The sequence below is a fragment of the Antennarius striatus genome, chromosome 9, assembly GCF_040054535.1.
Source record: "Antennarius striatus isolate MH-2024 chromosome 9, ASM4005453v1, whole genome shotgun sequence".
Lineage (NCBI taxonomy): Eukaryota > Metazoa > Chordata > Actinopteri > Lophiiformes > Antennariidae > Antennarius > Antennarius striatus.
The window spans coordinates 20737701-20750908 of record NC_090784.1 but is presented as its reverse complement, the minus strand read 5'-3'; the positions used below and the strand labels follow the sequence as shown (position 1 = coordinate 20750908).

At 42.1% G+C, this 13208-nt stretch overlaps 1 protein-coding gene across 2 annotated transcripts; it reads right to left on the bottom strand.

Moving 5' to 3' along the window:
• Positions 1-165: 165 nt before the first annotated feature.
• scn1ba (sodium channel, voltage-gated, type I, beta a) lies at positions 166-11953 on the bottom strand. Of its 2 annotated transcripts, XM_068322935.1 has the most exons (6): positions 11567-11953; positions 4313-4479; positions 3358-3595; positions 2545-2686; positions 2258-2329; positions 166-1985 (listed from the first exon to the last, which is right to left on the bottom strand). In XM_068322935.1, the coding sequence occupies exons 1-5, from the start codon at positions 11622-11624 to the stop codon at positions 2263-2265; spliced, it is 672 nt and encodes a 223-aa protein (XP_068179036.1). In that variant the 5' UTR covers positions 11625-11953; the 3' UTR covers positions 166-1985; positions 2258-2262. The 2 variants fall into 2 exon arrangements, with proteins under 2 accessions (XP_068179036.1, XP_068179037.1); XM_068322936.1 differs by lacking the exon at positions 2258-2329.
• Positions 11954-13208: the final 1255 nt, after the last annotated feature.

Sequence of the window (13208 nt, the reverse complement as noted above, 5' to 3'; positions counted from 1 at the left end):
CTGTGTTTCAACCTTTTAAATGATTTTCAACAAATCGTTGTCTAGATCCAGAATTTGATTCTTTCCCTTTGACTGAGGAACAGTCTCTACAATCTTATTTACACCGGAGATTAAACCATCATTCAAAAGCCGCCGAGCTCCATCGTGAAGAAAACCATTGGAAATATTTTTCTCAAATGTTGACATCTATGACTAAATTCTCACTTTATCACAGGACTATTGTTTTTAGGTGCAATGACTTAATGGTGAAACTGAGCTGCCCTGGCAGAGGTGTGCCGCTGTCTGAGCACAGTCTGGTTTATTTCTGTTTTTGTTAAATTTAGTTTCGGTCTCATGTTCCTAATCCGACACTTAGCAAAATGCCTAAAATACATCCCAAACCCAAAGCTGCCACAGAATGAAGACACACAGGTCATTTTCTTTGTTTTCCTGGACCACATTTGGCCAGACGGGACTGATGTTTTAAAAAATTAAATAAGTTAAAATATCCACACAAAAAAAGGACAGAGTGTTGGCTGGTTTCCTCACAGGAACTTTATTTTTATCTGTGCATCACTTTCGTCCATCTTTTCCTCTTGAAAAGCAACACACAGCGACACAAAGCATGGTTTCAACCTCCGAAATAAAACACACGCACATAAAGCAGACCGGCAGTGTGGTTTTCATTTCATCTCTGCTGGAAGATGTGTTTTAGATGAAGTAAACAAATGTAGAACCAAAAACCAACCCCTAGGAAAGCAGGGTGTAAAACTTCTTGGGTGTTCTTTTAAACAGTCATTTTAGAAGATGAAATCATTTTATTAACTTCTGCTTATTCCGCCAGTGAGCATGCTTTTATTCTATATTCATAGATTCGTATCAAACTAAGTCTTAAGGTACAAAAAAGAACAGTAAACGTGCAGAGCGGCAGTGTGTGCTGCCCTCTAGTGGCCTCTAGTGGAACAACCATCTGTCTGGACGGGACAGCTGCTACACTAATGGTTTCTGACAAGGCTCCTCTGGGCTCTTTCCTTTTGGTTTCACTGGTTCCATACTGGGAGGCACGCCGGACAGATTTTACAGTTAGATAATAGCATTTAGTCAAGCCCTTAAGTTTCTAAAAAAACACTTAGGACGCTTGAAACAACACACAGATGGGAAGTCTTGTACTGTAGACATTTGAATTCGACACTTCAGGTGAAGCTGATATAAATTGGTCAGGAAATCACAGTTTTGGGGCCCTTTTTTTTAAAAACTCCTCATCACATTAAAATTTGTAAACGACACGAACCAAGCAGTGATGTCAGTTTCAGCAGCGGCCTGTTGAGAGCCTGATTAGTTCTGACTCATCATTACAAGGAAAACACCTCAAAACATCACAGGTTTATCTAAGAAAGTTTCAGCTACAGCTTGCAGTTAAGGTTCATGTTAAAACATACAGATCCAGTAAAAGATGACTTCCACTTAAATTTATATTAATGATTCAGTGCTTTAAAAATCTGGTCTTTAATTCTGCCTATTAAAGATGTGGGAAGGAACATAAATGGTTTGCATGTGTTGCCTGAAAGCTTTGATTTAATAACAAAGCTTATTTATCAGACTAATAATTAAATAATTACAATTATGGTACAGTCTTGCCGTGGTTTTTAATTGATAACGCTTAAAATGTTTTTTTATTTGCACCACAGGTTTTTAAAGAGACGTCGTGTATATTTCTTCAGCATGCAGATAGTGGACACACGATGCGGGGTTTATAATATTGTCTACATGTGTTAGGATTATTTGTGCAGACTTTTGCACCTATATACATCTCTCCCCCTGTGTTAACATCAGAGAGCAGGAAGTCAGATCGGGATTCGGTTTCCATCTCCTCTCTATGAATTCCTTTCTCCTCTCTGTGGTTCCCTTTTTTCCGTCGTGTGAAGAGGATGGTGGGAAATGAGTGACGGTGAAGGTAGAGCAGATGTGAGACCCCTCAAGGAAGCAGTTTTGAGTTCTTCCTGGACCTGAAGTAAAACCAAAATGAATCATGAACAGGAAGTGACGTTAACAGCAGTCTTGCGAGCGGTCAGATTGATTGGTTATTTGATGTTTGATTTGAATTGAGGTAAAAATGCACCTGGATCCCATTTTCAGCAAAAAAACATCAATACTTAACGATAGAGAAAATAAAACAGTTCTGCTTCTCTATTGTGAGAATACAACAGCTGTAAACAAACCATTTGCAAGTAAACAAAGAAAAGACAAAGAATGAAGTTTAGGGAGCGTAAAGACCTACCAGTGCTACTCTGCCACTTGCACACCTGCACAATTATCTTTACTTTCTGATGCTATAGCTAAATACTCCGCCCTGGAAGAGAAGAAGAGGAAGGAAAGAAGGAAAAACAGTAAAGGTCAGACAGTTGGAATCAAGAAGAAATCAGTTCAGCGTGGAAAAAAGGAGAAGCATCTGTTTTCAACAGAGCAGATTGTGAAAGCGACTGGAGGGAGGGGGTCACCGGGACATGTTGATGGACTGGCGGGATGTGGAAGTGAAGGCCCGACGTCTCTTAAGGGTTTACTCACGCGCTCTCTCTCAGAGCTTCCTCTCCCGCCGCTGCGATCTTCCTGTAGCAGTAAATCATCTCCACCACAAGCCAGAGCTGCAGCCCAATGATGGAGACGTACATCATCACCTCAGACAAGATGGATGCCAGGCCCCTGGTGCCTGGAGAGAAAGAACGGCGGATGAGAAGAGATATATGTGTGTGTGTGTGTGTGTTTACGGGACTGGATTGAATTCCTGTCACGCGGTTCATATATTTTTTTAGAGGATAGAAGTCGTAATCAACGGCCTCAGTTTATCGCTTCCTGCCTCCAGCTGCAGAGACAGTTGACCTCTCTGACACCCGTGAGTTAAAGGCTCACCTGCCTGCTTCAGGTGGAAATCCCAGCCTGCAGGATGGAAACATGAAATCTGGAGCTATCGTCTGTTTTTAAGTTGCTTTTGACCGTCTGGTTAATGCACAAGTAATATAAAATCAGCTCTTTATTTCTCCGCTTTTGCTCTCCTCCAGCTCATTGTCAGTTTAATGCTCCATTTAGATGCTAACCACCGCTAAAAGCAACCACATGCGTGGGATGCTAAAATATTAATAAGAGCTATGAGACACCAAAATGACCTGCAGGATCAGAACAGTTGAGCTGATCAATCCCTGTTGTGCAAACGATCGTTAACTGGTAATATTTCACTGTCTTATCCCACCATTAGATGATGAGTCTGGCTCTCATTTGAAAGATTTAATACTAGACCGTAATGTCCTGAATGCTCAGAGGGTGTGTGTGTGTGTGTGTGTGTGTGTGTGTGTGTTTGTGTGTGTAGGACAAAACAATCCTTACGCTTCGGCACCACATTCAACATGATAGTCCTGTTGGAGGTGGTTTGAAAATCGTAGTTGGAATAGATGAGGGTGCGGCTGAAGATGCACTGGTAGGTTCCCTTGTCGTTGAAGGTCACGTTCAGCAGGTAGATGGAGCCGTCCTGCAGGTCGTTTGTGTTCTTGCTGCCGTTCCATCCCAGACGGTCCTCAAAACGCTGGTCGATGACCTGCGCCCTTTTGTCTTCATAGCTGTAAAACTGGAGGATGGAATACACACCCAACCTTCAGCTGAGTGTTTTTTCACCTCTTTAATCTACCTTCTTCAAATATTCTTACATAAATAAGCATCTCCTGATGCTTCTTATATTCTTATGTCATCCAACAGGAAGCATCACCACTACTACTGGTTTTCCGTATCGACCGAAATGCAATTCCTGCCTCCCCCCTGGTGAATTAGTGGACGCGGGTTCTAAATGGGCCTAATGGAATCTCTCCTGCTCTATAAGTACAGCCCATAATGGCCTCTTTGCATTCCCTGCTGAGATCTCCTTTGAGGAGCAAATACTCTGCCTTCCAGTCGACACAAGAAAGGGAGAAAAAGTCTGTCATGAATAATTCAACGCACGGCTCTCAAAATAAATGTATTACAGCCGTTTCCCGGAAGAGGAGGCCAACAGCCTCGCTCTGAAGGATGCGCTTGCAGATTTACGCTTATTTTATCTAAGGCTTGTTTTTAGCATAAGGGAATAAATCAAATCCAGGAGCAGAATGACATGCTTTTTATGTGATAAGCATGGATTTAATGTCAGATCCAACATGCTGTTTCTGTTTTAGATGACACGTTTACTTGTAAAAGGTCATTTATGGTCATTTTTTGGTTTGTAGTTTTTAGTTTTGATGTTAGCTGCAAAAGTGTGTCACAAATTATTTTTTAGCTCCAAAAAAACCCCCATAATTTAATCATCACCACTCACATGGGAGAACTTGGTCTCGTCCCACGCTCTGAAGAACCAGTTGACGGAGGCCACGGCGGGAACCTCGCCCCTCATCTTACAGAAAATGCAGCTCAGCTTGAAGCCTTCGTTGACGACCGCCTCGGTGTCCGGGTCCAGCTCCACGCAGGCTCCGCGGCACAGAGGCGCTGCAGGGATGGAGAACACACCGTTAGAACCGTCCAGTGTGGTTTTTACATGAATGCAGGGGTCAGGGGTCAGAGGTCAGACCCGCCATCCTTTTTCCAGGTACCCATGACTCAAGGGAAAGGACGACACACGGGCAGAGCTCTGGTGGTTTCCCACCGTCTCAGTACTTGCAGGCAAACATGTTTAGTAATGATTATTCTAATTTATTTATTTCTTTTTTGCGTGCTTGCTCCTAAATGGTCGTCACATGCTTTTTTTTTTTTTTTTTTTAGTTGGTCACGGGCATATGCTTTGTTTTCTCTTGCATTTATTTTTTATTTCCACTCATTTCACCTCATAGACGATCGTGGATTTGATTGACTTCATTTTGTACAGCTTTAATGTACTTTTTTTTGTTTTTATCTTTTAAATCAAATGAATTGAGAGGAAATAAAGAGGTTGCAGTGAGCTGTTCCAGTTTCTTGCATTCTATTATTTGGTCACTGAGCTAATTTCATATATAGAAGCGTGAGTCTATATATGCCATCATCACCATGACAGACACTTGGGCCGGGAGTTACACACCTGTAACTCCACATGTTTCACACTGCACCTTGCAGTTTCCACTGAGGCCTCAGCATGGCTCTCAACCAATCATCTTGTGCTATTCTCAACTTTGACCTCTGGGGATGCTTTTGTTTCCAATCACGAGAAGGAAGCGGGGAGGGAGAGGACAGGAAACACAACGCTGATCAGATGAACTCAAGATGAATTCAAGTTTAGGTGAGAGGCTGCATGTTATCCAAAGGCCTCGTGTTCACAAACAGAAGAGAGGAAATATAGAGGACAGTTTATTTTTAGTCCAGCAAAAAGAGAGTTAAAAGATTGCGCCAACAGCAATGTCACCACACTGAGGGGAAGAATCAGGAGGAGAAGAACGAGAGAGAGTTAGCTTCACGTCGGCCATTTCTACAAAAGCATAAGGGGGGAGAGGTTCGGAGGGGGGAGACCTAATGCTGAAGCACTGCAGAGAGAGGAGAGGGAGAGAAAAGGGGGGAAGAGAAGGTTAAGAACATAATGTTTAAGGTTTCAGTCACACAAAAAAATTACAAACTGAAATATAAACGAACCCGCTGCTGTCGACCCAAACTCAACAAAACTCAAACCTGAACTGGGTTTGAATTCAGATTCAGTCGGTTTCAGAAGTCGTTTGTTTTTTCAGATATCCAATTCTCCAAACTTTCATTCAAACAACTAAGCAATAAGATTTATCAGGTGATTGACGTTAGGATCTTAATTTCCTAGTTCTGTTCAGGGTTTTGTTCAAGACTAGGTGTCGTTTAGGTGGACCAGTGAGATGAAACCAAACCAGTGAGGTGTCAGAAAAGGAGTCAAATGATCACATGAGCTCTGAACCAACACCCAAGCTATCCCATCATCATCATCATCATCATCATCATCATCATCATCATCATCATCATCATCATCATCATCATCATCATCATCATCATCATCATCATCAGTATCATCATCATTCCTCACTTTGTTTCTTGTGTGTTTTAGAATGAATGTTATGTAACTCATTAATTAAATAAAATGCAAATATTGCCCCAGTCATTTTTAACTTGTGACTCGTGGAGGTTGAATCAGCCTCATCACGAGCAGCGTGTTTCCATTTGTCTTATTTGACTTTGGAGCAGGTATTTTGAATGTTTTGCTTGTTTTATAAATTTTTAAAAAACTTTTTTGTTGTAATTTTACTACTTCCTCCACCACCAAAAGTATTTCAACATCAGAACCTACAAAATAGTTCTGTGTTCAGGTGGAGGTCCTGGGCTCTGGGCTCTGCTGAGGACTTCTGGGTTAAACAACACGGACTTGAGGCAAAAGGAATGACCTGCTTTGAGAGCTGGAGCATCACGTGGGAAATACAAAATACAAAAAGATGATTTGCCAATTCATTAAATCCAATTAACTTTCATGTCCGTGTCTGTGTGTGTGCGTGTGCGTGTGTGTGCGCGTGTGTGTGCGTGTGTGTGCGTGTGTGTGTGTGTGAGCTGCTTGTCTGTGTTCATTACATTCTGCTGAGCTGCACCAGCTGTCAAACAGCTCATCTTTGGTTTCCAGCAGAGGTTGATGAATGTCATCCATCGTCTAAAAATCACCAGAATTCAACTACTGGACTTTTTTTTTTCCAAATACAAACCATCAATTGTTTGTTTAAACGTTAATATGTGGTGATAATTTGACTCAAATCTGTAGGAAGGACAGATAGAAGCAGGCAGACAAAAAAAAATCACATGCAAAAGCACAGAAAGGTTTGAGATAGATTAGCATTAGCATATTGACGGGAAGGGAGACCTGTAACACAAACAGAGGAAACACGTTACAACCACAACAACAACAACAACAACAAAAGCACACGATTGATGGACAAAGGGGAATAAATAAAGAGGACGTTTGAGGACAGGAAAGAGCTTTTTGGTCGCAGGATTGAGAGACAAGACAGATGAAAATCGGAATCAGCTGCACACAGACGACGTGAGGCGGTAATCCCGAGGGATGATGGCGACGCAGAGAGAGACGGGATTGTGCAAAGTGTTGAGGGGTTGCTGACTGTCCGAAGCTGATGCAGCGAGTTAAGAAGACACCAAAAAATCAGACATATTCAGACTGCAGACTAAACAGAGTCCACAACCGCTTCAGCAAATCACATTCAACCAGAACATCAAACAGGCAAATCCATTGCGTAATCCATGGATGGAGATTCAGGATTATGCAATGGATATTCCAGTAATTATTCCAGATTAGGAGGGCTTTTTCCTGACAAGGGGTTGGCCGGTTAATCCCTCATATCATTTTATGCCAAGCACTTCAAAAAAACTGCCTCACAGCCTGAACGGGACAAAAGGCCCTCCACCCAATGAGGGCAGCTATCTGGGGGCTAAAGGAAGAACCATAGAAGAAGAATGGAGCAGAGACGAGAGGAGTGCAACCGTTTCCATGGTTTAGCAGCAACATAAACACACACACACACTCACACACACAACCAGGGAAAACAGCCGTGACATTTTCCCCTTGACACCAAGCGAGTGAAAACTTTCCAATGGAACAAGTCGGCCATTGGAGCTCTGAGAGCATCGCTTTCATTTCCCTTTGATAAATTCCCTCATGCTTTTCTGTCTTTGTATATATATATATATATATATATATATATATATATATATATATATATATATATATATATATATATATATATATATATATATATATATATATATAATTTTATAATTTATAATTTTATTTTTTTATTTTTACAGCAGCTTCATTCATTCAACCCAAAACAAGGCCTTCATAATGGAATTCATGAACAGATGAAAATGTACCCCAATATCGCAATCGTTAACCAAATCAAGCCCTGTCACAATGCGTTCACATGTAGTTCTAAAAAAAACCCACAGTTTATCTTCTTAATGTGAGAAAAAATAATTATATGGATAAAAAAACATGCAAAGAAACCCAGTAAAGAAGAGCTTCAGGAATGATTCCACAAAGAATCTTACAACTAAATATTCTGACTCTTTTAAGATAAGTACAAATTCCATGAAGTTGAAATTTGAAAATCAAACCAAATTTAGAATGCTTGAGTTCTTTAATTAATTTCCTTTGCGATCTTCTTCATGTATGTGCGAGTAATCGACTAGTGCAGCTTTGAAATGTGGCCACTCACTATTAAACACTCCTTTTTGTGAAGACAGATGACGCATCATTTACAACCACATCCACATGTCCTGATTCAGAATTTGTCCCAGCATGCCCTTGTGCAGCCCCACCTCACTTGTGCTGATGCAGCGTTTGACGGCATCACTGATGAGCCTCACGTCTCTCCTCTCATTGGCCGGTCTGTCTCCGTGTCAGCTCCTTCTCATCCGCCTGACTTTTCTACTTTTGTGAGACTCTTCATACTCCACTCACACACAGCTGTGTGTTCGTATGACATCATGACATGTAACTTAGCACGACAGCTGCAGCTCACTTCTGCTGTTGTGGTTTCACACTGATTACACGTGTGAACAGAACATTTAAAGCATTATTTTGATGGTTTTCTACGAATGCAAATTGAGCTGCATGGAATCTGGTCTCTGTGTGGGTTTGTGACACTTCCAGCCTGAAAGTAGGGCGTAGCAGCAAAGTGTCTCGGCCTAGATTTGGATCTCTCAACAAAATCAGTCCTCAAATAGACTCAGAATGAGACAAGTCACATCCACAACATCCAGACGACCGGCACACCAGTCCTGACAAACTGCATTCGATCACGGACACAGGTGGAAGCGTTTCATCTGGATTTGTCACACTGCATTAGAAACAAGGCAGTTGTGCGTCTGGCTTCCTGAAAATGTTGCTTTTTGTTTTGTGATTATATCTCATGAGGTTTCAGAGATATGCACTGAAAAAGGTATAAAAGAGAAAATTTGACCTTGACTTAGTTTTTCAAGGTCAAAGTTGTGATCTAATTTTCATCCCCTCGCCTCCTTGAGTGTAACGCTCTTTGTTTCGTCTTTCTGTCTTATCCGGTTCCTGAGATATGTGCAAAAAAACAAAAAAAAAAGTACAAAAGTTGAAATTTGATCTTGATCTAGTTTTTTCAAAGTCAAGGTCATGATATCGTTTTCATCCCCTTTGCTGCCCAAGTAATTTGCTTTTTGTTTCATCTCTCTACCTGCAACGGTCGCGAAGATATTTGGTGGACGGACGAACACGTAAACACTGACAATTACAATACATCAAGATAGATCGATAGATACAGTATATACTTTAGTAATCCCAAGGGAAATTCAGGAGGAACGCTTCGCGGGATGTAATAATTGTACAGATTGGTGAAGTTTTATTCGAAATTAATTCTTGTTCTTCTTTTTATTCAGGCTACTTGGAGAAAAAAAAATCACGCTGAAGTTGTTGTTTTGTTTTTGTTTTTTTTGTTGCTACACTTTCTCAAGGGCATCACTTGAGCGGCTATAATCACTTTACGTTCCACTCCCTCTACTTAAACTGAGGCGCTTCATTGTAATGTAATTTCCAATTTGTGCAGATGCAGTAGTGGAGTGGGTGCGTATGTGTGTGTGTGTGTGTGTGTGTGCGGGGGGGTGGTGGTGGTGTCTGATGTCATTTGACCATAAAGTCTGAACTCCAGCCATTTCCACACTAAATGGCTCCTCCCTGCCACTGAGGAAGCCATGAGTGTCTCTGCTGCCTGCATTATAGCCACCATCAGATCAATCAGGTTTTATGATCCTCTGCCACCCACACACCCCCACACCCCTCACCCCCCACCTATCAAACTGTTCACGCTGTTAAGATGAGCTCAGATCTACTTTTTGTTTTCTCGTATGTCGGAGTGAACTTCTATCTCCTCTTGTCCTGGTTGTCGTTTCCTCCTTCAGTCGTCGACAAACTGATCCGAGAGGAACAACTTCTTCATTTCAATCTCTTTTCTTTTCACTAACATGCAAATGCACATTCAGAACACAAAGAGCGCAAGCAGCTGTTTCTATCAGCCTCAATCTGCTCCTTTCTTCATCTTGTGGGAGATGGCACATAATTTCCTGTCTCCTCTTACGTCCTCATCCACGCTGCATTGTACTCCAGATGTCCTCCTTCGCGTCAGTTCTCAACTAACCCACCAATTCCCCCGTCAGTGGAGCTTCTACAAACATCTTTCTTTCTTCCCGCAGCACCGTCTGCTTGTTTCACCCTTACATCCTGGATAAACTGGCCCATGAAGGATTACTCCCTTGCAGCGTTGCATCTCTTTCTGTGTGTGTCAGGAGACTGACAGTAACGTAACAGTGATGGATCGCTGAGCTCGGCATATTTTCATCTCAGGGTTTTTCATGCTATAAAGAATAAATGCCAATAAATCACTTCCTGTGAAGATGAGAGATCGATTTGTCAAATAATAGAAGAGATCAACAGGAAGATGTTGAGCATATTTGGTGCAAATCCAAAACAGCATTTTATCTTTACAATAGAATACAAATATTAACTAGAAAATGAATCAGCTTTGAATTTTTGAAGATGAATTGTTTTAGCATTTTTTTAAGTCATAAAGGTATATACTGTATGTATATATATATATATATATATATACACACACACACACACACACACACACACACACACACACACACACATATATGTGTGTGTGTGTGTGTGTGTGTGTGTGTGTGTGTGTGTGTGTGTGTGTGTGTGTGTGTGTGTGTGTGTGTGTGTGTGTGTGTGTATGTATATATATATATATATATATATATATATATATATATATATACACAGTATATAAACATTACAAGTCTGTTTTTTTTTATATTGACACATGTCTTGAGTCTTCCTGGTAAAAAATACAACAAGATTTAAAAATATTTCTTGTGGAAATTCCAAACGGTATAAAATACTGTGAATGCAAACCAAAAACTTGTGATGCAATATTCATGTTGCTGATTTTGCTTCCTGTGTCTAAAATTATTAAAATCATTTCAGCCTGATTTCATGGATTAAAAGTTATTATTAGAATTTATTACACTTATTATACTGTTCCCTGTTCAAGTGTAGCTGCTGCTTTTTTGTCCTTTTAAAATTATTAATATTGTTGTATTTTGAGTGTGTGTGTGTGTGTGTGTGTGTTTGTGTGTGTGTGTGTGTGTGTGTGTGTGTGTGTGTGTGTGTGTGTGTGTGTGTGTGTGTGTGTGTGTGTGTGTGTGTGTGTCCATTTTAACATGACCTCATCTCATTAAAAACTGAACAGCTGGGCTTTTAGCAAACACTCCAACACAATGATGAAAACACTTACACACATCTGCATCTGAACACACACATGCACAGACACACACACACACACACACACACATACACACACACACACACACACACACACACACACAGACACACTGACACACAAGAAAACCCCGATAATGTTGCCGATAAGCAGCACACATCAATATGGATGGAGTAACGAACAATATAATCGATGATCAATCGAATGCTGACTCAAATGCATGCCAAGGTGTTGCCATATGGCGTTGCCGTGGCAACAAGGCCACATAGCCCACTCACCTTGAAGCAACAGGGAGGCCACAGGTAGCAGCAGCAGCAGCTGTGATCCTGCAGGCATCCTGACAGGTGAAAGAAGACTGGTGGCAACTCTTAAACACACACACACACACACACACACACACACACACACACACACACACACACACACAAGGACACACAACACAAGATCTAAAGCGAACGCTCCGGCCTCCTGATGACTACTGAGGTGATATCCTGACTGGGCCTAAAGCTCTGAGAGATGGCAGGAGCAGACTCCTCTGGTTTTCAGGTGACCTGTCGGATCAGGGTGGGTCAGGTGGGTACCCCCCCGCCCCCCCAGATGATCTGATGATCTGGTCCTCTGCTGGTCTCACTCCTCCGGATCTAAATCACTCTTTCTGGCTCCGGCGTCCGTCCACTCTCCCAGTGTTTGTTCATATAGAGTTACCAGAGGGAAGAATCACTCCGGGTTTCAGGTTTCAGCCTCTTGTCGCTCCAAAAGGACCTTTGTTTAACTATTTATGCTCTGCGGGCACACCCATATCTGTTTAGCTCCACAATCTGTGTGTACTAAGTAATACCAGCAGCACAGACTGGTCAGTAAATGGCACTGTCAGTAATTAACAGTAAAGTTAGTGGAAGACTGATAAACCTCTGATGGGAGACGATGCTAATGCGTCCAGTTGGAATTTATTCTGAGAATGGAAGACGCGTTGTGCGTGAGATTCGAGCGATGGAGTGATTGTGCAGAAAATGTCTGATAGAATGGGAATATATTGCACGCATGAACGACTTTGAGACATTTAGCAGCACCGCCTGACAGTTCCTTCAGGTATAATTGCGGATGTGACCTTGATTAAAAAAGGAGCGTCAGTGCGCATGAAATGACAAATGGAAGCACGCTACCCTCCAGTGTTTCCGCTTCTCTTTGGCTTTGGAAGAAACTACAATCCTCAGATTTGTGTAGTTGTTTTATTATTGCTTTCTTTCTGCGGTCCGATTCACGTGTTTTGCGCGCAACAGCGAAGCCATAAGTTTTGTCTAGCTGTTGTGTTGCGCACGGCGCGGCCCGGCCGTGTGGCACAGGTGGCTGTGGCGCACAGATGGATCACCGGCACATGACACCAGGAGATTATTTACACCGCTGCCCGCCTTCTGTGCGTCTTCACAGGCTATTATTTGGAGCTTTCCAGTGGCAGGGCTATAAATTGTGATCCTTAGTTCACATCGGGAGAGCCAACTTATTCTCAGTCAGGGAATTTGCGCAAAAAAAAAAAAAGCACTAAAAACTGTTCGCTCGCTTTTAAAACCCCATCAACGCACACGAACGATGCGCAGCGTCTCGGCGTCCTTTCCCTGTCACGTCCGAATAAAGATCCTCTTTTAAAGGAATAAATCCTGCGCTTTTCGCTCCCTGGTCTCCTTGAAACGTCTGTTCTCGCTGATGGAGAGCTGGAGGGCTCCCATCCCGCGTCCAGGCAATCAGGCGCTGGGAGTCCCTCTACTGTCACGACGGGAGGGTTTTCAGGATGAGATCCCTGGAAAAAGATTTTCCTGCTCTTTACTCTTCTCTTTCTTTTTGCTTTCAAGACGAGACACGCGGTGGGATTGGTGTTCCGTGGACCCACATATTCCTTCTGGAGATGCTGCCGTCAAATGAAGG